This window comes from Meriones unguiculatus, chromosome 21 (assembly GCF_030254825.1).
Source record: "Meriones unguiculatus strain TT.TT164.6M chromosome 21, Bangor_MerUng_6.1, whole genome shotgun sequence".
NCBI classification, from domain to species: domain Eukaryota; kingdom Metazoa; phylum Chordata; class Mammalia; order Rodentia; family Muridae; genus Meriones; species Meriones unguiculatus.
The window spans coordinates 18,909,927-18,937,335 of NC_083368.1; the positions used below are offsets into that span (position 1 = coordinate 18,909,927).

At 41.1% G+C, this 27,409-nt stretch overlaps 1 protein-coding gene across 5 annotated transcripts in view; it reads left to right on the plus strand.

The window, feature by feature from the left end:
* The window catches only part of Reln (reelin), a 439,480-nt gene that overhangs the window by 243,247 nt on the left and 168,824 nt on the right, over positions 1 to 27,409 (plus strand). For all 5 annotated transcript variants that reach the window (XM_060373778.1, XM_060373779.1, XM_060373782.1 and 2 more), the window contains exons 9-11: positions 140 to 236; positions 2,855 to 3,095; positions 17,552 to 17,697. In XM_060373778.1, coding sequence (XP_060229761.1) covers positions 140 to 236; positions 2,855 to 3,095; positions 17,552 to 17,697 — 484 coding nt within the window. The remainder of the gene's footprint in view (positions 1 to 139; positions 237 to 2,854; positions 3,096 to 17,551; positions 17,698 to 27,409) is intronic.

Below are 27,409 nucleotides of genomic sequence, written 5' to 3' on the forward strand. Positions count from 1 at the left end.
TGCAGGAAATTTTAGCATAGTAGGAGTAATGGAATAAACACTTAAATGTTTTTAAAATGTTGAAAATGCTTATAGGGAAAGATTGTCTGTAATTGCACTGTCTTTTAACCTTGAAATTTGTTGTTATTCATATTTATAGGGTCAGGATCGTGTCGATTTAGTTATTCTGACCCCAGTGTCACTGTGTCGTACACCAAGAACAATACTGCCGAATGGATTCAGCTCGAGAAAATCAGGTTTGTTACCATTCAAAGTATTTGCTTCAAGTCTGCTGTAAGTAGACTTCTGTCTCTCTGTTTGCCTTCACTCCACTCTGACCTTTTTCGTCATGTTTAAAATACTTCGGTTGTTAGCCGGGCACAGTGGTGGATACCTTTAATCCCAGCACTTGTGGAGGTAGAGGCAAACAGAACTATGGGAGTTCAAGGCCAACATGGTCTACAAAGTGAGTCCAGCACAGCCAAGGCTACACAGAGAAACCCCGTCTCAAAACAAACAAACAAAAAAGAAATACTTTCGTTGTTTATTAACTTAGGTCATGAGTATACATATTATGGCCTGGCCTGCCTGAGGGAGATGTTGCTAGAAATGTAATTTTCCTATTCATAACTTCCTGTCAATATCCTTATACCAAACTGTTTGGGGCAGCATTACATTTGAGATCATACCTTTTGAGAGAGCATCTTTGCCAAATAACATCACCAGCTGTGGCAGGCAGGAGGTGAGCTGACTCCGGCCTGGCATACAATGCAGAGAATATGGCCAGTAACTGACTGCCTACATCCATTCCTGTCCATGGTGATATGGGTTCATGGATGCTAGGTCATTTGCATCTCATCTGTAACTCTGTCACTTAGCTTTTAATGTCCCCCAGGCCCATCTTTAAATCCTGTGCTTGCTTTACTTTAAGGGTTCTCCAATAAGAAAATGAACTAGGGTGCTCTCTAATGTTGGAAAGATTTGATGAACTTAGAAAACCCCAAGTCATGTTTGCCCCTGCTGCAGAGTTCAAACCATGAGCTAAAATCCAAAGTGGATGATTCATTACGGAAATAAGATGCAAAGGAAAGCAATGCCCCACACTTGCGACTGACATGTTGTCCGCTGTGCTGAGGGACATAGCCCCACACTTATATTACAGTGATTGTGGTGACTGGGCTAGTTCTTAAATTGGAAATTTTTAAACTTGAACATTTCCTATTAGTTTTGAGACATTTGTTTTCCATCAGCTCTTTTCTTTATATTAAAAAGACACAGTGATCTGTTCAGGGAAGCCGAAGAAATATTAGGTTGATAATCCTTAATACTAACTAATTACAAGGCTTCTAGAAGTACATTAAAAAAATAAACCCCTCACATCTAAGCTGTAGTCTAACAAAACTGAGAAGGGCAATTCTGAGTCAGGATTTCAATAAACTAGTCCCCCACACCGGGATGAAATATCATTTACTGGTGGTCCCCGCACACAATGCTCTATCAGGCTACGTCAGCTTAATGACAGCTTTTTCTCTTCTTTCTGATGCTAGATGTTTTGAAAATGCATCTAAGTATCCAATATGAATGCAGTCAAACCAACATACATATAGAAATTTACCTATCTCTCCACAGCTGTCCTTCTACTATATTATCTTAACCTAAGTAAATTATAATCTGTATTTCTTGCTGGAAAAGAACAATGTGCTTTTAAAGGGATAAGTTTTAAAACTACACATTTGATTGCCTATATGAGTATCACATTCAGCTGAGTACATTTTTTTTTTCGTGAAGTGGCACTTTCAATTTTAGGCTGCATACCAAACCACCGTATTCAGAAATGCAAATTCCCCATACCATTGGTGATCAGCATGAAAGTTTTTCTTCTAACGACTAGCTGAAACCAAAGTTTCAATTTAGTTTAAATTCAATTCAGTTTAAATTCTTTCTGAAGCTAAAAGAAAATACTCTGCACAAAATATTGTAAAAAGAGAAGGAAATTGATTGCCCCCAAAGGTGAGATACACAATCTATAACCCCACTGGCAGCTCTGAAGATATATATGTGCTTCACTGGTGAGGGAAAAATATGGCTTTTTCTCCAGCCCTTCCACAGCTGATTTATAGTCCAGCCTACCACTAGTTTGCATTTTAGCACCATTTTTAATCTCAGCTAAAAACGATCATTTTTACAACAGCAGATTTCTCCTTTGGTAGAATAAAATGACTGATAAAACCTTTATTATATAGCAAAAAGAGCTAGATTCTAAGACATGTAATATGAAAAGCTTATTAAATTGTCACTTTTTAAAAGACTGATCTGTGTACAATTGTAAATAATGATAAAGGAATACATTTAATCCCATGGCAAATCTCACATTTCATTCAGTCATCAGATGTAAAAACATAGCTGATGACTAAAAATAGAATAACTAGTATATAAAGACTATCTGTCATATATACATATATATAAGTATATATACTTGAACACATCACATATAAGTATATGTGTGTGTGTGTGTATCTTAAACATGTTAAAATGACCTCCAATTGCTGCATAATTTCAAAGTAGGAATCAACATTAATTTCTGTGTTTTTTCTCATCAAAAGAATGATCCTAAGGGAGCATTTACCATGTTTTAGAACTCTTCCTCTACATACAGCTTCACTCTTTTTGTATTACCCTAGCGGCTTGTGTCACTCTCCCTCCCGTCGTTCTTCTCCCGTCTCCTTTGAGCACACTTAGTGCCTGCTGTAACGAGCAGCAGACGCTGACGGTTGGACCCTGGGCTTGCATTCCCTCTATGACGAACACTGTGTGCTCACGGCGAGGCTTTGGTCTTAGCTGTGTACTTGACCTCCCTTCTCACTGCTTGTTCCAGAGCCCCTTCCAACGTCAGCACAATCATCCACATCCTCTACCTTCCCGAAGAAGCCAAAGGGGAGAATGTGCAGTTCCGGTGGAAGCAGGACAGTCTGCGTGTAGGTGAGGTGTATGAAGCCTGCTGGGCATTGGATAACATCCTGGTCATCAATGCAGCCCACAGACAAGTCGTTCTGGAGGACAATCTCGACCCGGTGGACACAGGCAACTGGCTCTTTTTCCCTGGAGCAACGGTTAAGGTTTGAGCACTTTCATTCCTTCTCCCTGTTGAAACCCAAGGCTCACTGAACCCGTTATTTCGAGACAACTCTTTTTCCGAGACAACTCTTTGAGCGCTGACACTCTTGTATCTCATAGCTCACCATTTAAGGGCGTGATATCACTTTTTAAAAGCATTTGTTTATCTATTCATTTAACAGCTGCTTGGGAACTCAGACTGGGCTGAACCCTGAGAACATAATCATGAAAAGGCAAATAGCATTTCTTCCCCTTTTTGTGGCTATCAACCTAGGGGAAGCAGGTAGGCGCATAGCTGTGCAAATACAGAACCGCCTACTTGTCATTTTCCGGGAAAGCGTAGAGTTTTGAGACAGCACCAAATCCAGGCCTTGGGAATTAGGAAGGTTATCCAGAAAACAGGGAATGCAAGCAGATACTGAAGGGTGGTTGGAAAGTGGCCAAGAAGGAGGAGGAATAGCATTCCAAGAATTGGAGCTCTCATACAAAGAGGTTTGAATTGAATGTTTGTGTCTTATACCACACATTTGTGTGTTGCAAGACTAACCTATGGGGCTAGAAATCGGAGCCCTTGTGAGGTCACTCAGTCATGAGGAGGAAGCCCTTGTGAATGGGGATTAGTGTTCTTAGGAAGGGGAACTGTCTGGCCCTCAGCATGTGAAGACGTAGGAAGACTGAGGTTGTATCATCCCATACTAAGTCTTCCAGTGCTTTGATCTTGGACTCTGACTTTCAAAACTGTTAGAAACAGGTGTTCCTATTTAAAATCCAGGCTATGATGCCCTATAACAGCAGCCCTCAACTAAGGTAGATAGTCTAGATCTGTATATTACGATCCATAACAATAGCAAAATTACAGTTCTGAAGTAGCAACAGAATAATGTTATGCTTGGGAGTTACCACAGCCTGAGGAACTGTATTAAAGGGTCACAGAAGTAGAAAGGTTGAGAAACACTGGTCTAGATGGTGAAAGCAGAAAGCAGAAACCTCCTAAGCGGGTTCAAAACAGTTCCCCAATGTATTCTGAGACCTGTGAGTAATCCTGGTGTCATGGCAAGTGAGAAGAGTGTGGAGATCCGCTAGCTGCTGTAGGATTGGAACTCTATCTGAAGATCCTACGCACTGAAGTTCTCTACATTGGAGCCAGTCACATTGCTCTTCTAAGAGAGAACACTGAATGAAGGAGTGTGGGCAAAGACCAACTCGCTGCTTACAAATGGCTCAATGGGAGACCTTATTAGGCAGGATTAGGGGAGAGAGGATGGAGACAGGGACATATTTCAGATTTAGTAACCAGGGAATGGAGGAGTCTGGGGAACTGATAAAGAAGAGGAAGGTAAAGGAAGGACAGGTTTGGGCAGCTAGATTGACAAGGCTGTTATTTGCTGAAACAAGAAATATAGGAGGAGTAACAGGCTCACAGGACTGGCTGAAGGTAACTTTAGTTTAGACACATAGCTCTTGATGTTGTTATCGCCAAGTAACAAGTAGATGGCAGGAAGTCAGAGGGCCATGGGTCAGAAGTTACAAAGAGGCAGTTTTGGCCACTGTAACCTGGTGAATGGAGATAGCAACCAGGAACTTGCCTGATGAGAGATGGTGAAGAACCAGTGCAGAAACTGCCATTAGGCCCTCACCTGGATCCCTGGGATCTCTAATATGTAGAAATAAATTGCAAATTCAGCTTACAGATTTTTTTTTTAATTTTTAACTATAACTTCCTGATACAAAAAAGAATCCTGTGTTGGACAAGCGTGAGGTCACTAGAAGAGGAACCACAAAGGCTTAAAATAGCTTCCTCTTTTATGTAGGCATTAACCCAGGACCCTTTGCTTGGCAAGTATTCTCCCACTAAGCTACATTGTCAGCTCTCTTTTTACTATTTGGGGTAGGGTTACAACTTTTTAACAAGTTGCCCAGTTTGAACTCATCATCCAGTTCGTATAGGTCTCAAACTTATGGTGCTTCTACCTCTGTCCTCTGTCCTCTGCCCTTTGCCCCTTGCCTCCACTGTCTCTCAGGTGTCTAGGATTAGAGAAGCCTGTACCACAGGGTACAGCTTGCTTATCTCCTTTTAAGAATTTTTTCCTTACAATACGAAAACATCAACAACAAAAATAACAGGGCTGAAAATTATTTAATAACATCTCAACCCGGAAACTCTCCTTCTTCCCCAGACAGGCAAAACTTGTCATTATTTAAGCTAGGGTGATGTAGACTGGTCTTGGAAACAGGCACCTGCTCTGCGCAGTTCGGGAAAGTACTGCTAGATCTCTTACAGAAAAAAAGTCCGACACAGCCCAAAGTGGTACCCCCCCCCCCCAGAAGGAGTCCACACTTTCCCTTTGCACAGAGAACTTTTGTCAGGGTACTCTGCCTGAGGTCTTCTGGCCACCTCATCGAAAGAGGGCTTTCTGCTGTCTTTCTACTAACGAGCAGGTACTGAACCCTTTCCTGGCATGGTTAGTTATCATCTGACTCTCGTACCCTCTGTTAAATGGATGTGCGTTTCTGCCTCGCATTACAAGCTATTATACTAATCTAATTAGCTACTTGGTTCCTTAATGTGTGTACTTTGGTTCCACCCATGATAAAAATGCGTGAGGTCTGCTTTTGCTTCTGTAAAAAATGTAGTTAAATTAGAACTTTGGGTAGAGAATGCTTTTTTCTTTTTGGTCTTTTGTTCCACTCATAAGCTTACTAACCACATAGCTAAGAATTGCCAAGGGAACTTGGTCTAATAAGAAAAAGAGTGTCACTGTGGTAATGAATTATTTCATTGCGTGTAAGTCACCTGACAGATAGAAGTTCTTCTCTGATGTTTCTTTTGAAAGCTTGAAATAAATGCCATCGTGCAATCTAAGAATTTGTTTTTTTTTAACTCATTTGTATGACCACGCTTGGTTTTCATTTGAAATATCTCAAAATGAAAACCTTTTCTTTGACCAGATGCTTCCAAATTTTAAAATAAAAGGGTTTTTTTTAATACATGAAATGCATCTTTCAAATATTAATCATTTCCTTAGTGTTTCTCCAAGATACACTGCATACAACTACTTAGAAAACATGGCAGCTCTCTGTATGCTACGAGGGTGTTTTAAATATTGCTTTGTTTTGGACTTTAATTGTAAGGATTATAGGTGTTTGCTCAACATGCTTCGTCTTCTTGTGTTTCTTAAATGTTTCTAAGGCAGTTACATTTAAACTAAGTCAAAGAGAAAGCCCATCCATGATCAAGAGAGAAATAAAGAAGTGTGACTGTCTGTCTGTGTGTGTGAGGATATGTGTATGTGTGTGTGAGGGTATGTGTATGTGTGTGAGTGTGTGTGTGTGTGTGAGTGTGTGACTTCAGAAGTCTCTCAAATGCTGATAGTTCTGACTAAATTGCTCAGCTGCTGATCTCAAAGACAATGTTTAAAGGTAATTGCTGGAAAAGGAAAGAAAAAAAAAAGACATTGTCACTCACAGTATTTCTCTCATCTCCAGATGTTTCAATTTGTTTGAAAATATTCACTACTTTATCTGAACTATCATTGTTTATCTCAAGTAGAACAAAGTGGCAAAAGATTAGACAGAGAAATTAATTAGCTTAAGAAGTCACATGACCCAGGGAACTATAGGTGTAAGCTTCCAGCTTCAATGTCCTCTGAACTGGGAGAAGGTCACTGACATTCTTGAGTCTTTAGTAATTAATGTGAAATGCATCTGTAAGAATACAGCCTTTACTATAGAACCTGGTCTCATGTTTGTTGTGGGCTGTTTGTTTGTTTGTTTGTCACATGCTGCTGGGGAATGAACCCAGGACATCCTGCATAAGAGGCAGGCACTGTGCTCCTGAGCTATATCCCCAGCCCTTTGTTGTGGTTTTTGATTTGGTAAACTGAAGTTTACCAAGTAAGAGGTTTCCAAGGTCTTTCTTTTCCATCCTTTTGTGCTCACAGCACTGTGTGCCTCATCTTACAGGCTTTTCCCACAGAACTTTGCCCTGTGAAAGAAAAGATGTCCCACACTATCCTGTGATTCTAATTGCTGTCATTATTTTTTTTTTATTTCCCACAAATCCCGAGGCAGCCCTTTGTTCACTATCAAGTACATGAGGTTTTAAGTGCCAGTAAATACTCCAGTATAAGCACAAAGCTCCTCAAAACACCACCCTCTGAGTGACCCCCACAGCCCCCGTGCACCCCCACCCCCTACTCCCTGAGTCTGTGTTCTGCACAGGCAGATCCTATCAGCCCAGGAAGAGCTGGAAACCCACTCACTGTTAAATCACCCAATTCATCTGCCACCGATGGTGATTTTGCCTTCTTTCACACAGTGAGACTTTAACTTCTGTATGTTTTCCTAGAAGCGTAAAGAATTACTGTCGGTTTATACTGTTCTAAGGTGGGTTATGGTATCAGTTCATCAATGCAGCTGCTAGGATAGCCACTGCTACCATGTCGGGGCCTCTGTCTGGAAGCGGTGGGTGTTCCGAACATGTCTAAGAGCCAGAGGGACCACCTTCCCACCTGACGAGGGAGAATGAGTAATCTCAAGGCAACTTCTGTGCAGCAGCTGTGAGTGATTTTTGGTTTAATCAAGGATTAAAGGATATGAGCTGAATATTTTGGCTCTTTCCATTTAAGACTATCAGGGTTTAGCATTTCCTGCTGGGTAAGGCTCTCCCACTCAGGCACGATGCTTGCGCTATCATGTGAAAACCGTGTGGATACTTGACAACAATGAATGAAAATAATAAGAGTAGCCGAACTGTAGTTGTGGTGGATGCTAATCACAGCAGCGGTTGTATTGGTAGCGTTTCACGAAGGCTTGTAGGTACAAGCAAGGGAGGACCTTGTGGTCAGCTTTGCGTCGTGTTGATCAGCACTGGGAGACTGGAAACACTTGGCAGCCCAGCAAGCTTCTCGGGGTCATCTATTTCACCTTTGCAAATGTGCCTCTTGCAATTGGAGCAGATAATTTAAGGATCAACAGAAAGTATTTCCTCTAAGTTTGGAGGGTCCGCCCAGAGCTGCTCTGGCTGTCTGCCTCCCAGCACTTTGCCATCGAAGTGGGAGATTGTAAATGTTAGTGGATCACTCCCAGGAGAAACAGGGATAAGTGTTTGAGTCAGAGTTGTTGTTTTTTTTTTTTTCTCTTCCCCTCATCTTTTAATAGTCCCCCATGAAGGAGACGTTCTGAATGAGCCAGTACGCCATGGGCATGTACTGGTCAAGCAGCTGCTCCATCTTGTCTGTTCACTCATATTGTTCGTGGCAGGTACAACGTTTCTCTGGAAAGTATAAATCATCCATGACTCCTGGCTGTCTCCTGTTTGCGTGCCTGTGTGTGCTTACATGTGCACAGGCGTGTGTGTGTGTGTGTGTGTGTGTGTGTGTGTGTGTGAAAGAGAAGCAAACAGAGGGGGAGGGCTTTGTTCACCGTACATTGTAAGTGTTTCTATCTGCTCAGCGAGCCTGGCTCCCTTGAGCTTGCCAAGGCATAAATCACTGCTTTCTGTCAAAGCTGTAATTGACCTACAGATTAAAAGCAGGTCACTGCGACATAGGTGCTACGCCATTCGCCTCTCGTTTTTAAGAAACCTTCCCATTCTAATGGCCTTACCTGCACCTGCTGATTTTTTTTTTTTTTTTTTTTTTACCCAGTTGCCCAGAATTCTAGAAACACCCCTTGGACGTGTTCTTGACAAGTCGTGTTGATAAGTAAATCGACACTAACTGCCACCAGTTGCTGCCCTTGCGAGTAGGCTCTGGTGTGAACACGTATTTAAAAAGAAACTGCTTTAAGAAGCAACTTATTGGAGTTTGTTTGCACATTTACACCAAGGATTTGGAATCACTAAGCTACGAGCTGTGGAAGAGTCCTGGTAATGTCTCCTCTGACTTTCAGTTTGCATCTTTGCCACATTCACCTTTGGTAATAAGGCGGTGGTGACAGTCCTACTTTAACAAACAATAAAAGGCGCTAGCACAGGTACGTCAGCAGACCGTTCAGGAGAACCACTAAGGCAGAACAAGAGGGTCTATTCATTTTCTTATTGCTCTAATCCTTAGGAAATTTACCAGTTTTGTTGTTCCACTGGACAAAAGGCAAGTCTCCATCCCAAGTCAGAACCGTGGCTTCATTCTCAGGGTTTCTGATGTGGTTGTTGTCACAAGTAGCCGAATCATCAGTGGAGAAGAAAAATCACGTCCAACTATTTTAAAAATGAATTCTGCTGAAATGTTTTAAATCGTAATGCAAGTTGAGGCCAATGAGGGGAATAAAAAGTTTTTGACAATGGTGAAAGGGAAATTCAGAGAGGAGCCAGATCATTTTAGACCTCCTTTTGGGAATAAAATTCCCCGTAAGAGCAAGGCCTGCCTGATGCAATGCCTGCTTGTCTCCCGTGTGACATTTCATTCAGTACCCTGGGAAAACGGCCCAAAAGCTCCTTTCACAATTGTGTTTTCTTGCAAGGTAAAAGGACAAATAGGTAGCGTCAGGTTTGCTGGGCAAATCCAGGCTTTTCAGATCACTGTACTGCAAACTCTCTAGCGTGTGACTCGTGGGACCTGTGTACTGGGTTCCTAATGAGGATAAACCTGAGCGCAGTAAGACTTGTGGCTAGCCATGTTCCCACGTCTTCTTCCATTAGGAGTCTGAATGATAACTGATTTCCTGGCTGGATTCCAGCTTGGTTAATTGCATGCTGTCTATGCAGATTCCCTCTGCTTGGAGTACTCTTTGCTCTGGATTGTGCTGCTCTTGTTATTGTGTTTCCCCCAAGAGGTGGGTGCATATTACAAAATGCGCCAGAATATAATTTGTTAAGCTAATAAGAGTACTTTGGGGATGAAGGGTTAAGTGTGGTAGTGTGCTTTTCACAATCTCCCCCCAGTGAGGTCTATTTGTATAGTAATTAACATGGGATAGCATCAGTGAAATATGGACATGAGCCAGGTCACCATAACAAGAGTGGCAGTAACATAGAAACAACTAATTTTGATCAATTCTGCAGAAGATAACCATTCAGATAATCCCCAGAGCCTAATATGCCTTTTGCTTTTGTCTTGTTTTGTTTGGGATTGATACTGACATTTTGAATTGCTGATTAGGTTAACACAGTATTCAATAACAAAAGCTTTTTTTTTTCCTTCTGTTTGATAACATTTCCATCATTTTGGTTTTCTCCTAACAAAGTAACTTGCATGGTAGCAGTCTTTAAAGTGTGATTTCTTAAGCAAATGATTAGATATGTGGAACAAAAATAAAGGGAAGAGTAATGCTCATGAATTCCTAGTATTACAATAGTTAAATATATTCCCTGTGGTCTCTGATCTATTCCTTATAATTATAATTCCATTCCAAAGATAAGAAAGCAGAGTTTCCAGGATACCAAAAGGCTTTGAGTTTTGAAGCCAGTTCTGCTTTACTATTGGAACGTGGCTTTTCCATGCCAAGCTATGCTGTAGCCTCCCATGTCGCACCTAGCATATTTGGCATTAATTTGAGAAGACAAGTACGAAACCCTAACACTGAAAACGGAGATCACCAAAGACAAGGCTAACAACTGTCCTATGGAATTTCACGTTGTTATTCCTCCTCTCATGACTCCAGTTCAAATCTGTTACTATTTCCATTTCAGAGTTGATACTACTGCGAAGTAATTATACACTTGTCACAAGATATACCATAAATTGAATCTTTGTAAGTCCTAGTAGAGTGTGGTTCAAATGTGAATGTTTAACGATCCCAGAGAATAATGAGAAAAAAATATTCTTTAAGCTCCCTACGATCCACTCACCATGGTTGAGCCTATTGTGTTGACTAAAGAAAATGCACGGTGGCGCTCCTGCACCTGAGCTATAGTGACAGCCAAGTTTTCACGTTTGTAACTGGCATTAAATTACCTACAAATTGAATGTGTGGAAAATAGTAGAAATTTATTTTGTCTCATGAAAAAAAAAATTGTCCTTTTCCTATTAGGGGGTTTTCTTTTATTTTTATAAGGTAGAGTCTGTACTGTTAAAGACACCACTGAACCAGACTGTAGGAAATACGTGTTAAAAGGCTATAGCATTTAACAAAAGGCTTCGGAGACACAATCTACACGCCAGCAACCAGTCAACTTCCAAGCACCCACAGCACTTTTTACTTGTATCCGGAAGTTAGTATGCCAGTATATTTTATTCTTCAGCCAGACAGTGGCTAATTTATGGCTCTGCCAACAATGCCATTTTAATTAATTTTATTCGTCTTATTTCTCTTTCCTCTGCTCCTCATATCTCATCTGTTTGCATTGCCTAGATTTTAATTAAAAATCTTCTCCTCTCTAAGGAACAATCTGAAGTGGCAAAAGAAAATAATCACTTAAAATATTACAGTCATTAAAAAAATTGGCTGTGGTGGAAGCCATGCATTTTCAATTTTCCTACAAATGATGTTTTAGCTTCCTTTTAAAGTGCACTTTGTATCTGAATTGTCTGCCACCAGCCAGCTTGGCTATCAAAAATGGTCTTCCAGCTGGGTGGGCTGAGTGACAACTCCTTAATGGAGGAAATGGATGGCTCTCTGCTCATGTGGAGGGGCCAGCACACCAGGCAGATTTCTTTCCATCTGCCGCTAGCCCTCTACAAGCTGGCATTGCCCGAATGCCCAGCGCACCCCTCTCAGCAAAGACGGCATCGTCAAGAAGTAAATTGTGAGGCTGCAGATCCCTAAGAGTCATCAGGGTAGTTAGGCCCTGGAGGGATAATATTAAGAGTGGCTCGGTGTTCTTCTTTCTGGAAGCCTAATTAAACAATGGTAGAGGTGATCTGAGTGCTTTTATAAGTGCAGAGGTGAAGCCATTAACATTTCCAGCAGAGTATAGGGAGCCAGCTTAGAAAATGCTAACCTGAATTGTGGCCAACGACATGTTCTATTGAGGAATTTGCACTGACGTTTCCTGTTGATGCTTTTCTGAACGGCAAATTCTTGTCACTTAGTTACACTGTGTTCTGCTTGTCAAATAAAGGAAATCCATTTAGCAGCAAAGCAGAGAAATACTATTGTATTGGCTACGGAAAACACATAAAGACATAGGGATTTCAAAACTAGAAATCTGTTGCTACTTAAGTATATGTGATTTACCAATGCTAAAATAATGACACAAAAAATTAATATGATGACTGATGGCACAGAGGAAGGTCTAAAAACAGAAAAATAGAACTTGCCATAGATTTATGCCTTATTTAGCCCGAATGAATGCTCAGCTGCCTGGCGTTTGTTTGTTGACATTGTTTAGGCTTTTAATTATTAATGTCTATAAGTAAAGTGACTTTGAATGGATGCTGAACAAAAATAGCTGAGTATTAAAATAGAGAGCAATGTTTCTGAAACCCTTCATAGTTTCATTTGCATGTTTCACTTGAAGTTTTAGCAAAATAGATGTTGAGGTCATTCAATGGAAGTTCATCTGTTAAGAAAAGTAGCATTGGTCATCTCATATTCTTGAGCTTTCTTCTCTTAGGAGAATAATTGGTAACCATCCAGAATGTGGAGGCATTTTAAACTCTAATTGATGGTTTTATCTGCTGTAATAATCTGTGAATGTCTGCAGTATCTTTTTTTACTACACTGTATTTGGGACCTATTCTTGTACAATCTTCTAAAGGTTTTAATTTGATCTGAGGAATTTTAATAAGTCTTACAGTGCAAAACAAAAATATACTTAAACATCCTTCTGTTTCTGTATCAGCTACTGCTAAGACTTAAATACAAACATATTTTCGGAAAGAGATATTATTGGCACTTAGAAAGTTAAAAAGAACTGCTTTGAATATCTGAGCTTCTCACAATGTATCAAGAGAGCAGCACCATTGGCGCTGAGGGCTTCAGAGGCAAAATGGCTTGTGCCAGCCTTTAGCCATCAGGTAGAGGAAAGGTGTCTTATCTAGCCTTCTGACCCCAGCCTTCAGGATCCTTGAGGATGGATATAGTACCTGAGTTTTTGTTCTTTATCATTTTTATTGGTTTGGGGTTGTTTTTGTTTTGTTTTGTTTTGTTTTAATGATCTCTTTTGTCCTATAGTTTTTTTTTAAGATTTATTTATTTTACTTTACATATGTGTGCTCTATTTACATGTGTGCCTGCATGCCAGAAGAGGGCATCAGATCCCAGTATACATGGTTGTGAGCCCCCATGTGGTTGCTGGGAACTGAACTCAGGACCTCTGGAAGAACAGGCAGTGCTCTTAACCTCTGAGTCATCTCTCCATCCCTGGTTTTGGTTTTTATTGGTGTGTTTTTCCCAGCCTTGTTTGTTTGTTTGTTTTTCCAGACAGGGATTCTCTGTATAGCCTTTGCTATCCTGGCCTTGCTTTGTAGACCAGGCTGGCCTCGAACTCACAGTGATCTGCCTACCTTTGCTTCCCTGGGTGCTGGGACTACAGGTGTGTGTTACCACACCTGGTCCCAGCCTTGATTTCCTTAATTCTTGTACGTGCTTCATTAATTGAGTCAGATTTGAGGGAGAAGCTCACACAGCCCTTAAGCCAGAAGACCCTGGATTCTCTGCAGAGACATAAACAGAAGCACAGCAAAAGCCGAGGGACTGTCTCCCATGGGATGCATCTAGGCTTTAGTTTGGTTGGAGAGTTTCTAGGGAATTGGAATGAAAAAAAAAAAAAAAATTAGCCCCAGGGACTCAAACTTTCTTGTAATCAATTTCAAGATCTTTAAATAGGAGCACACTACCCTGGTACCCTCGCTAGGACTCGTACATACAAGGCCTGTATATGACCAACTTCTTAGACAGAAGAGGAATCAGTAAGTCCATTGCTCTCACGTTACTCAGGAATTCACCCCTTGGTATAACCACATAGACATTGGGGCTCATTTGAGAGAACAGAGGTGAGTTTACTATTTAAAGCTGACAGGATGTGTCTAAGGCCAACCCTAGAGACTGGCATACAGAGCCCTCCCCTGTCTGTCTGAACTGAGCTCTAGTGTTGAGTATTGATTACCTACTGTGAATTGGCTCGAAGAGCTTTAAAGAGATTTTAAAACTGTATCAAAAAAATGATGCCCTTCTGTCTCTCACAGAAACTCTTCAAGACAAGTTTGACTAGTTTCATAGCCTACTAATATGAACATTGGCTGAGAGTCATTTTAAGTGAATAATAATTCACTCAGGTTGCTACTTTTCATATTTGTCGTGGTGAATATTACCTGTGTTTCACGTGCTGGGAAAAATGTAGTTACGGTGATTAAATGTGTATTTGACACTAATGTTCAGTAGTTACACAGTTGTAAATGATACGTTCAGTTACGGGAAATCCTTTGGAATATGCTTTCTTTTTCTCTTATACCAGTTTATTTTGTGAAAGTAGGTAGTAGTAAGCTAGCAAATTTTATGATTTTATGTTTTACATAAAATAAAACCAACATAAAGTGAAACCAACATTTAAATACTTAAATGGATGTTTAGCCATAAATGACAAAGGCTACTAGGTGCTTCATTCATTAATTGTACATTAATTATAAAGTTAATCATTTTCTTTTCACCTGTCTGATATTTCATGTGTGCCATTTCTTTGGGTTACTGCCATTCCTGTTGGTGTCCAAGTCTGCATATTAGTTTCAGCTAACCACAAGCTACACTTGATGAAGGTTCTGATCATGAGGAAAACCAGGAAGGTCCACACCTAGGACTCAGTGTGTTATTTTAGAAAAATAGCCTTTGCTGTTCTTGCTAGCACTGGTTCTCTTTCAAGTGGGCATGGTGAAGAAATCTTTAAAATGTATCTTTTTTTGACAGTTTCTATTTACTGTGAAATGAACTAAATTCTACCTTTTGATCGATATGGCCATGCTAAGGCTCGCATAAAATGAGTTCAGTTTAGCATCCATGAATAATCTGTATTCATTGCATGTGAAAAAAAAAGAAAAAAAAAAAAAAAACGTCTCAAGCATTCAATGCGTGTCACATCCTAAGTATTATCTAAAATGATGGAGGGCCCAGAAGACGTGCAGATGTCTTAGCTGTACAATGACTCCTTAAGATCACACGCTGCTGCTCTCTTGAGCTTCTCAAAACTGTTTACTATTCCAATTCAGTAGCAAACCTATTACAACCCTCTTGGTTTTGTCAGCTATAGCCAGGTTAGAGTCTAGGAGACAACTGCCAAAAGACCCAATTCGGGGTTCCTGACGTATCTGTCTGAGCAGCAGACTCCAACCTAATCCTCAGATTAGGCCAACATAACATCCTCGTATTTTGTTTTGTTTTTAATAATTTTTTTCTTTTTTAATTTTTTAAAATTTAATTAATTAAAATATAATTACATCACTTTGCCCTTTCCTTCCTCCAACCCTTCCTAGGTAATACCCTCCACCTTGTCCCCAAATTCTTAGCCTATGAATTCTTTTCTCTAGCTTCTTCTTCTTCTTCTGTAATTGTTTTACACACACACACATACACACACACACACACACACACCCCTAAATATACAAATATGATTGGCTCAGTCCATATAATATTATTTGTATGTAGAGGAGTTCATGGCTGGTTACTTGGTGTTGGATAACCAACTGGGGCCTCTTCCCTGGGAAAGACTGATTTCTCCCACTCTCAGCATCCCTCGATTGCTGGTAGTTCCGGTCCAGGCTTGGGGCCCTGTGACATTTTCCACTTCTAATAACATGACTGTTGGTGTTGTCCTTGATCCAGTCTCGGTTATGGAGTCATGTTGTTGAGACTTCATGAGTGTAGCTTTCCTATCTTTTCAAGGAGACACAGTCTCACAGCAGACATCCTGTTCCTCTGGCTCTTACAGTCTTTCCAGCCCTTCTTCCGAGATGCTCCCTGAGCCTTAGGTGCCGGAGTTGTGTTGTAGGTGGGTCAGCTGGGTTGTAGGTGGGTACCCTATGTCTGGGTCTGTAGCAAAGAGAAGCTTCCTTGTTAGTATGAGAGCTACACCTATCTGAGGGCAGTTAAAAATGATGCCTGTATAATACAGTGATGATCACATCTTTGCAGATACATGTTTGTCATCCGATATAGCCAAATGAAGACTCATTGTAAAGTCTGCTTGTATAGGCTCTCCTAGAGGTGACTCTAACCATCTCTTGAACACTTTCATGCACTAATATGCTGCCTATCCTTAAGTCCTATTGCTGATATTTGATATTTCTCAACTAAACTAGGATTGTGGGGGGTTTGTTGTTGTTTGTTGTGCTGAGAATTGATTCTAATGCCTCACACGTGGCCAGCAACTATTCTATCACAAATAACATCTCTAGCTCTTTAGCGGAGATTTTGAGAGCTAAGAATCTTTGAATGATTTTGGGCTCTCTAGCAGTGAACAACAGATGATGGGGAAGGAAGGCAAGGGTTGACATTTGAGGTTGTCCTCTGCACACATGCCATGGCATGTGTGTGCCCTCGTACACACATGCATAATTCACATATTTTTAAGTTAAAAGAAAAATCATAGCCATGGTAATTCTTTCACGCATTGAGCTGTTTAAAACGTTTTTGAATGCCTACTGTGCTGGACACTGTGTTGAGACCTGGTGACACAGTCATGATCCCTGCTTCTTTGAGCTGAGTCTCTGGCATGGTGGGTATTTTTGTCCAATTGGTTTTTCTTCATGTCTACTTCATTTTAATAGTATTAATGCATAACTGAATGTTTGATCTTAAGTATGTTAGTGTTTCCCTTAGGATTTATTACCAAACATAGCCATAATGAAAACTTCTGATTTTGAGAAGGAGACATTCATTTTACTCAGCTCTTATCTTTTACCATTCGTGTCAAGCTAAGAAACATATGCTGAAAAATAAGTCCCAGGAAATTCTCTTTTCTTTTACAAGTGTTCTGTTGGAGAGTAGCAGGGTTTGTGATCTCCAGTCCTCTCCCTGGAAACACTGTGCTCTTCTGGTCAGAAACTTTTACTGAAAATTTGGCTGCGAATCAATGACATATCAGGGATGACTCTGACCTTTTCTATATCCCGTGTTTTGATTAGCTAGCTGTTCTACTCACACTCCGTCTACAGACAAATTGTGAAAGGCTTGAATGGCAAGTCAGAACTATCTGGAATATTGAAAAGGTCACTGTGATTTAGCCTATAACCACAGAATTGAAAATACATGACAAGTCATTATCAGGCTTAATTCTCACAACAAGGGCTGGGGTAAAGATGGGATATTATTCCAATTAAAATATTCTTGCCTCATACTAAAGGCTGAAAATGGCAAAGCTCAAATGCCCTCTTGACTCCTTTTGTGTGATGACTTAATAAGTTAGAAAGAAATTATAATTGAATTAAGCAAGGCAAAAAGGAGGTAGCAAGCCCTTTTGATTTGCGAGTCCACCGTAAAGGGAATACTGTAATGACTTTCCTGAAAACTCTAATTATACATGAGTAAAACAGATACAAAACCAATTCAACAGCCACCCCATGCTCTCTCTTTTTTTTATCTACAGCATAGCTGTCAGTCAGATGGGAACTCCATTTATTTCCATGGAAATGAAGGCAGCGAGTTCAATTTTGCCACCACCCGGGATGTAGATCTTTCTACAGAGGATATTCAAGAGCAGTGGTCAGAAGAATTTGAGAGCCAGCCTACAGGGTGAGTAATTGCTATCTCCCATGCTGTTATACCACCTACCTTCACTCCAGTGGACACATTTTAAATGCACATCATGAAATGACAAAGGCATGCTTAAATCAACACTGATGATTTTTATCACAGACAAGCCAAAAGGGGGATACTTATCCTAAGGGTCTTTATTGAGTAATCAGGTATTTTTAGACCTATTTTTAAAATTGTGATTACAAATACCTTATAACTCCATGTATATCCAATATTACTTAGCTTTTACTTGGATTTTTTTTTCAGTATTGGAATACAAAATCTTTCCACTACTATTATATTGAGATACTCTATTCTCCTCAGGACTGAGCTTTATAGATACCGCTGCCTGATTTTCATTAAAATGTGGTTTTGATCCATAAAAGGATGTTTAGGGGATATAGCCTACCCTTGGAAGATACACAAAGTGGGTATTTGGGACTGAGGTTGAAGGGTAGGAGACCAGAAACACTAAGGGTGATCTGTGCTGTCTACAGATTTGGTTCTGTCTGTCTTATTCTGGGACCTCATTGGCTAAGATCACTTCCTAGTTGAGTGGTACTTTCCAAAGTTCCAATTTGTCTGGGGATACTGCTCAGTAGGTAAGAATGCTTGTCATCAGAGTATGAGGACCTGAGGTTGGAGCCCCAGAACCACATAAACGTCACCTGTGTAGAGGGAACAGCTGCAAACCCAGGACTTGGGTGGGGAGACGGGACATAAGGACAGGAAAAGCGCCAGAGGCCGACCTGGCATATGAAGTGGGGAAAACAGCAGAGTTTCTGTATTAAACAAGATAGAAGGTGATGCCTGACACCAGGGGTTGCCCTCTGATGTCTGTATGGGACCATGGCATATTCATAGGAAGAAGGGCCAGCCTAGGCTGTGTAGCAAGGTCCTATCTTAAGAAAAAAAAAAAAAAGCTCACAAATAAATAAATAAATAGACAAACAAAGTCAGATTCAGAGAGGCAAATGATATTCATAGGAAAGAAATTATAGAAGATTTCTAGTTCTCTCTTGGACTTTCTTTTTAAGTTAAATATGTAAGGAGCTGGTTGTCTACAGCAGATTAACCTGTGGGCATATCTGTGGGGGAATTGTCCTGATTTTTGATTGATATGGAATCTTCATGGTGCTAATGTCGGTAGCACCATTCCGTAGGCAGAGGTCCAGAGCTTTGTAAGAGCAGCGTGCTAGCTGTAAGTAAATCAGTAGGCTGGCATGCATCATTCGTCCCTGTTCTTGACTGTGATGGCCATCTGCTTGAGTTGCTGCCTTAACTTCCCCTTAATGGTGATTTGTAAAATGGAGTTGTAAGCCAGGTAAACCTTCTCTCCCCTAAGATGCTTTTCGTCAGAATATTTTTATCATAGCAACAGAACAAAGAGAAAAAAAATAGAACAGAAATTGACTTGATATTAAAAGAAACCAAGCCTAGTTTAGAAAATATAGTAATCCAGAGGAAAAGCTGGTGTGTGTGTGTGTGTATGTGTGTGTGTGTTCTGATTACAAAGCAGACATTTCATTCTAATGAAATACTAATACTGTAAGAGAGTTTTGGGCTAAAACTGAAATCATCATCACAAAGAAAGCCACTTAGGAGGTTGGCATTGAGTTATAAGGTGTGAATGGATCGTGAGAAGAGGACCTGGGCTTTTCTGTGTCTAGACTGAAAATGCTGGTTTAATGAAGTGCCAGCTGTTGTTTTTATTGGTCTAGTAAAGAATGCTGATAAAATTATTTTCATCAGAGCTTCGGGAAAAGAATCTTTTACAAAGTCAAATTGGTGCATGGAGCGTTTATACATAGGGAAAGAGGTGACAGAAGAAAAGCATTAGGTTACAAAACACTTGATACGTTGCTTCTCTGCCAAGTGTATTGCCTGTTTGTCTCGGTCTTCCCTTCAACACATCCATCCAGAAACACACTTTGCCATTATAAAGCTCACCTGCTAGGGAAAACAGGTAGGTGCTCAATCCTCCATGTATTCCAGAGTGACCAGTTGAATTGATTGTATTCTGAAACATGGGGGTGGGGGGGGAATACTAACTAAATATTTAACATAGATAAATAAGAGAGAGTAAAAGAACATGTCACCCTAAATAATACGTTCAAACTACTTTGTGTGAATGACCAGGGTGGAAAGAAAATGCAAGTCAGTGTTTGGGAAACCATTTCCCTAATTGCCCTTGTTTTCCTACTGTTAGAATCAAAACACTTGATCTCACAGCACAGGGATGTGCGTGTACGTCTGCCTTACACATGACTGGGCTGTCCCAGCACTGAGGGGCATTTTCCAAAAAGTAAAATTAAAAGTTTTTGGTTTTGTTTTGTTTGTTTGTTTCCTAAAGAAGACACGTTTGTTCCTTCAGGAAGGAGGAAGCTTTAATAGACACACTGATAATTTATGTGAGTCTTCTGAACTTTGGCTTAACCTCACAGACACATCATTTAATTAGCAGCTACAGCATCTCACCTAGCTAGGGTTAGGTGAGAAAGGGCTTGGTAGAATGACACATTGATGCAAAGTGGAATTTGTATTAACGCCTTTTATCCTTGTATGTTTGTGCCATTTAAATATCTTTTGAAGATGTTTTATTGTTATCCATGGCAGTATGTCTACAACAAAGTGGAAATCTGCAAATTAATGACTATTAAACATCTGTAATCGATATGGTATGCTCCTGTCTTTACCACCTGCCCCCACATCCATGTTCCAAGTCCTTGAAAATTACAGAAAATGAGCAGATGAGTCTCTGATGAATCATAAAACAATAAGGTATCTCTCTAGGTAGGCCAGAGCTTATGAAAGACTTGTGGGGTGAGAGGCTGCGGGGAGGAGCATGAAGCTGGGATCCGAGGAGGGAAGCTACAGTCCAAAATGCTCACTGAGTAAGACACACTGTACATGGTATCTCAGCCTTGCTCCAGGATGGCTGCTAGATTAGGGTGTGGCTCTGAGTCTCAGCTGTAGGGACTGTCGAATGACTTCCAACCCAGGCTCCAACCAGGAATGTGGACATCCGAAAATGGGCTGCAGAAAGTTTATGTCCATGACAGTCCTCACTCATGGTGCCTAAACTACCAGGCAGTTCCATGGCAATCCTCACCCATGGTGAGGAAGCTGGCATTTTCACACTGACAATTCAAGTACAGATAGCAGTTTCAACAAATGATCTAGGATATTCAAAATGATTTCTTAAAACTTTCAGTAAAGGCATTTATCTAAAGAACTAAGAGTTAAGTGAACGAAATATCGGAATGAATGAATACAGACTATCTCGGAAGTCTATCTGTTATCCTCAGAGGTGTGAGGGAACATACGGCATTTGTGAAACCAGACCAGATTTATAAGGAAAAAAATTAGAGGTGAGACAAACAACATGTATATATATGGCTGAAACAAATTTACCAGATTTCCCCCAATTATAAATATATGCCTACTTCAAGAACAAATTAGTAAACTGAATATTTTAATTTAAATTTATTTTTATAATTTATTCACTTTATACCCCGATTATAGGGCCCTGGCTCATCTCTTCCCAGTCCCCCCTCCCTCCCTCTTTCCCCTGTTCTCCTCCCCTACCAATTGACCCTAGCCTATCAAATCTCATTAGGACTGCTTGTATCCACTTTCTCTGTGGCCTGTCAAAGCCCCCAGCAGGGGGAAGTGATCAAAGAGCAGGTAATAGTCTATGTTAGAGACAATCCCTGCTTCCTGTACTAGAGGAACCCACATGGAGACTGAGCTGCCTATGGGCTACATCAGACCAGGGGGGCTAAGGTCCTCTCCTTGCATGGTCCTTGGTTGGTGCATCAGTCTCTGCAGGACCCACGGGCCCAGATCTGTCAGTCTTCTTATGGAGCTCCTGTCTTCTCCTGGTCCTTCTCTCCTCCAACTCTTTCATAAGACTCCCTGGGCTTTGCCTGAAGTTTGGCTGTGAGTCTTAGCATCTGCTTCAATCCCCTGCTGGATGGAGTCTTTCAAAGGACACTTATGGAAGGCTTCCATCCTGTTCCCTCTCTTCAACTGCTTCTGGTGTCCATTCTATTTGCCCTTCTGAATGAGAATTAAGCATCCTCCCTAGGGTCCTCCTTGTTATTTAGACCTGAGTACTTTAATCTTAAGTCCTTGTATAATGTATAAGACAAAGGACTTTAGTGGGTTGGGGCAATGGCTCTGTTGAGAAAGTATTTACCAAGCATTCCTGAAGGCCTAGGGTTGATCCCCAAAGCCTGTGTTAAAAAGCCAGTCATGGTGGCACATGCTTGTGATCCCAGTGTTGGGAGGGGAGGGTTGGAGACATGAAGATCCCTGGAGCTTGGTGACCAGTCACCCTCACCCAGTCAGCATGCTCTGGGTGAAAGACGGGTTCCATGAAAACAAAAAGGATGGCTCCTGAGGAACAACACTCAAGCTTGAACCCAGCTACACATATGCACACGCACACTCACACGTGTGTGCACGTGCAAGCATATGGGAATCACACATGCGTGCGGGGGAGGTAAATATGTCATGTATAGAAAAAAGTGATATTTTAACCTCAGTCATCCTCCGTAGAATACAGCTTAACAACATGATTGTCTGTAGAGTCCCCAGCCTGGATTCAAGGATGTTTACAGTACCAAGCATAGGTACCTTTCGATGCAGCAGACCTTCAATCTAATCAAGGTAGCTGCTGGGTACACCCATGCCCAGTGTTGCCACTCTTGGTGTGGCAGGATGCTATCCTGGTCTATGCTAGCATGCCTGGTCTAGCACTGGGTTGGATCTTGATATCCCAGCACTATAAAAGTGAGCGAGCAGGAAGAGAGTTTTCTTGGTCAGTTTGAGACTGATTTCTCTATGTCCTGCAACCAGGGTATGTGGTGTCATCCGAGAAGTAGTCTCACCATCCAGTTATTGTAGTCAACCAAGAGAAATCACATCATGTGATCCATAAACAATGGCACATATTACGAATTAGCTGCTATTCCACCCATACTTACTTGTCAGTAATACATTACCAAAGTGATGCTCAAAAGAAAATTATATTTGAATTGCTTAATAAGATGTAAATGAAACACAAAGTTAAATAGACCAATGAATTAAGTCTTTCTCAAAATACAGAAGTAAAATATGTCACTGAGGAAAAAAAAATAGTTAATAGGCTGATGAGATGGCTCAGCAAATAAGGAATCTTCATGCCAAGCCTGGAAACCTGCTTTCCATTCTGAGTTGCACACGGTGGAAGGGCCCACTACCACAGGCTGACCTCTGACCTCTGACCTCTGCACAGGTACATGTGCCACCCATACATATACACATATGTACAAATAAATGTAAAGTTTTTATTAGTTTATTTTACATCCTAATCGAAGCTTCCCCTCCCTCTCCTCCCATTCCCTCTCTCTCACCTCCCTTCCCCACCATCCTCCAGTCCTTCCTTTCTCCTTAAGGGGCTCAAGAAAAGGGAGGCCTCCCATTGGTATCAACCCCCCCCCCCCGGGTATCAAGTTGCAGTAGGACTAGGCCCCTCTCTATTTGTGGCTAGGCAAGGCAGCCCAGTTAGAGGAAAGGGCTCCAGGGGCAGGCAGTGGGGTCAGATAGCCCCTGCTCCCGCTGTTCAAGCTGTACAACTGTTATATCTGTGCCGAGGGCCTAGGCCCATCCCATGCATGCTCTCTGTTTGTGGCTCAGTCTCTGTGGGCTCCTGTGTGCCCGTGTTCGTTGGTTCTGTATCTCTTCTTGTGGTGTCGTTGACCTCTCTGGCTCCTTCATTCCTTCATCCTGTCTTCCGTGGAATTCCCCACGCTCAGCCTAATGTTTGGCTGTGGGTCTCTGCAGCTGTTTCATCAGTAGCTGGGTGAAGCTTCCCAGATATGCTAGGCACCTGTCTGGAAATAATAGCAAAATATTATTAATAGAGTCAGGGGTGGGCTCCCCCTCATGGCATGGGTCTCAACCTGGGCCAGTCCTTGGTTGTCCATTCCCTCGACTTCTGCTCCATCTTTACCCCTGGATATCTTGTTGGCAGGACAACTTGTAGGTTTAAGGTTTTATGGCTGGGTTGGTGTCCCAGTCCCTCCATTGGAAGTATTTGCTGGTTACAGGAGATGGCCGTTTCAGGTTCCATATCCCACATTGCTAGAGGTCTTAGCGATGACAGCCTCATGGATTCCTGGGAGTTTTTATTGTCCTAGGTTTCTAGCAGAGATGCCTCCCCTCTGTGGATTCCAGTTCTCCCTGTACTCTCTCCCTCCCCTCCCCCCACCTTGATCCATCATAGTCCCCTTCTCACTCCCTCCCCCGGGTTCCCCCACCATCCACCCCTGATGTCTACTCTATTTCCCCTTCTCAGTCTAGGCTGTCATTGTTGTATAGTGAGAAAATGTATAGTGTGTTGTATAGTGTGTCTTTTAAGCATTCCAAATTAGTGTTATTCCAGACAGGTATGCTTAAACCTGATGCATGTAATAAAAACCTGAAGCAGAATTAAATGTGAACAAACAAGGGGAAGCCATTGAAGGGGGAAATCTTTGAAATGCAGGGCATGCCAGGAAACCTTCAGCTAGGGCTCGTCACTTCCTCCTATGATGGAATGATGAGAGGGAGAGAAATCCATAAATGCAGCGGAAGGTGGAGAAGCCTCAGTCAAAGTCCACACCTTGCTAAGACTTCAGAGGACCCCTACTGGAGATAAACCTCATGAATATAAATGGATGTTGCTGGGTCCCTGCCAGAGCCACATCCCTTATTAAATAGCAGAGACTAGATCCCAAATAGGGGCCTCACCGATGATAGGAACTTTTCCAATCTCAGAAAATTTATATGAGGTTTAAGGAGCCGATAGATTTGGTAAATATAGACTCTTTCCAACCAGCCTCTGTTCTGTGTCCTAGTGCACACCAAACATTTTCTGTCTTTAGGTGGTTTAACCTATCTTGAAGAATAAAACAAATTTTCACACATAATATAAAATGTTCCATTCCTTTAGTGCCAATACTGGTAGGGGAACATTTGATTAACGTTTTAAACGTCTGGTTACCAGCCTAAATTAAATTGTTTGAATTTTCATTCTGAGTTTAAAACCTATGGATGCTTTTTCTTTTTCTTTGCTTTTCTCTGAAAGTTTTGTTTGCTAAAGCAGGTGTGTAAGGTCAAAATACCAAGTCCCCCCACATGGATCCCCACTTCTCGCTGTTAAAACCTTGGCAGATGCTCGTCAGAGATTTTCCTACTCGTAGACAGAAAGGCATCATGGGAACCACATTCTCCCTTTTAGGTATCAGCTCAACTTTAAAAAGCAATGATACATTATAAAAGTCTCAGCTAGTCAGTAACGGTTAGTCATTTCAAAATGATGATCTACCAGCTCGTAACCAACCGCCCTGCTGTAGATGAGGGCCGCTGTAACAAACATCCTTGTGTATTTATTTAAGTATGGATGATAAGTTCCTAAAATATAAAGGGTATGTATGAGTACTTATACATAGATGTGTATTATGTAATTTCAGGTGACAGACTTCCCTCCAGAAACTGTATCATACTAGAAATTATTGGGGTATGTACTGATTAAAGGACAGTTAATCCTACCAGGGCCCCCTGAAAGAGCCGATGAGGCCGTTAGCCTCCCAGCTAAGAGACCTCCTCAGACTGCTTTTGCTTACTAGACTGTGTTTCATTGTGACACACAAAACATAGTCTTGTTTTGAAACTATAAATTAAATATTATTGTGACCCTCATATTTCTGAAGAACAGAGTTGCCTTAGGGCATTTTATTGATTTAAAAACTTGTGTTTTTTTTTTCTTTCCTCCAACCTCACCTCTCTCTATTTGTAATAAATAATAGATAGAGATGTATTTATAATAAATAAGATATGGCTTTTATTTTATAATTAGTCATAAAGGGGTAGACATAAATTGGTGTGTGGTAGAGAGCTCGCCCCTAGGCAGGTGTTCCTTCACTCAGCGCAGAGCAGCACTTCCTTGGGGAAAACCACTTAAAGCACAGAGGATCAATACTCCTGTTGAGGATACTTGCCACACCATCCAAGAAACTGCTAACACCTACAGCGCCTCCGGTACCCACTGCTGGGCTCGCAGATTGGGTTATAGTTTTATTTCGTGTAATTATTTCAGTAGGAGAAAATGAGGCCGTGCCATTCTTTAACTGGAAATGGCCACAGTTTGGGGCCCACGCTGTACCCAGAGACCCAGGCCAGCGAGCCGACACCGGCTTAGGTAGCTGAAGCTGCGCCGTGTCCCACCGTGAGCAGCATGCCTCCAAGCACTCTTGAGCTAGTTTATACAAATTCATAAAAGAACGAGCTTGTGCTCTGGCGGGCTCCTACTGAATTTTTAATAAATGTGGAGTAACTTATTCAAAGCAATAATACTTTTATAAAAGGTTTAATTCATAAAACTTGAGAAAAGCACCCTGGCTCCTTCATCTCTCTGTTCAAAGTAGACTGAACTGCGTGTGCCATTTGAGTATAAATATTTGGGTATCAAAAGAGATTAATTTCAATTTTGTTATCGTGTAGATAACTAACTATATTTTAGTAAGAGAGATAAAAACTAATTTAGAGTAAATTGGAGAAGATTATGTTTAAAATAAAAATTGAAAGTACATAGACAATCTGAATTATAGCATTGTCTGTGGTCAGAGTTGTGAAAATAACTCATGTAGATTATCCTAGAAAAGTAATTAACAAGGGGAAATTATAAAATAGCTACAGAACACATCTCTCACATTAATAGAAGGTTCTTTTAGTCTATAACAATTCCATCTTTTTACAATTCAACTTTTCATTTAAAAATACTCTAAAGCAGACAATAGATCCTAAAAGGGTCATCAGCCTCATCATTTATAACTTAAACTTGCTGTGTGCACCAGTTGACTGAGTGGCTTAATTGGGATAAATGGAGCAAGTAAAAGACCAATGAGCCAGTGTGGAGTCTTCGTGTACACATCACAAGAAGCTCCTGGCGAAGGTGAACCATTATCACAAAGAGCTATTTCAAAAAGTTACTTGTGCTCCTTAAATGATTGACATAACCTGTTAACACAAGCAGGGGCGGGGGGGAGGATGGGAGAGAGGGGAAGGAAGAGAGAGAGATTTCCTAAGATTTAAGTCTGTTATAAAGTTGGGTGGGGCCAGCAAGATGGCTCAGCACCACTTGATGGCCAGCCTGATGTCCTGAATTCAGTCTCAGAAAGCCCACATGATAGCTGTCTTCCCACCTCCACACATGTGCCATGACATGCATGTGCACAACAGGCAGTCAGTATATAAGCCTGAAGAGTTACGTGAGCCATCCTGGCACGATTAGAAGGATAACTATAAAGATAACCACAAAACAAACAGCCTCAAGTAAACTGCTTAACATGTGTGCACCACGTCTCCATTTTTGGACAGTTTATTATGTGAATGATAATTACCAAAAACAAGTGCTGGAGAAATGAGTATCTAAATAACCGAATGACTATTTAAAATCACCCACAAATTTAAGAGAATGAACCTCTCATAAAATAAGCCATAACGTCCATAAAGTTACGTGTAAAATTATACACGATATTTCTGTTGTTGCTTGATTTTTGATACAAGTCTCCCTGTGAAGTCCTCCTGCCTTAGAATCCCAGGCTCTGGGATCACAAGCATGGGCTGCTTTGCCAAGTGATGTAATGCACTGTTAAATCATTCGAATAGGACGTCCAGTGTC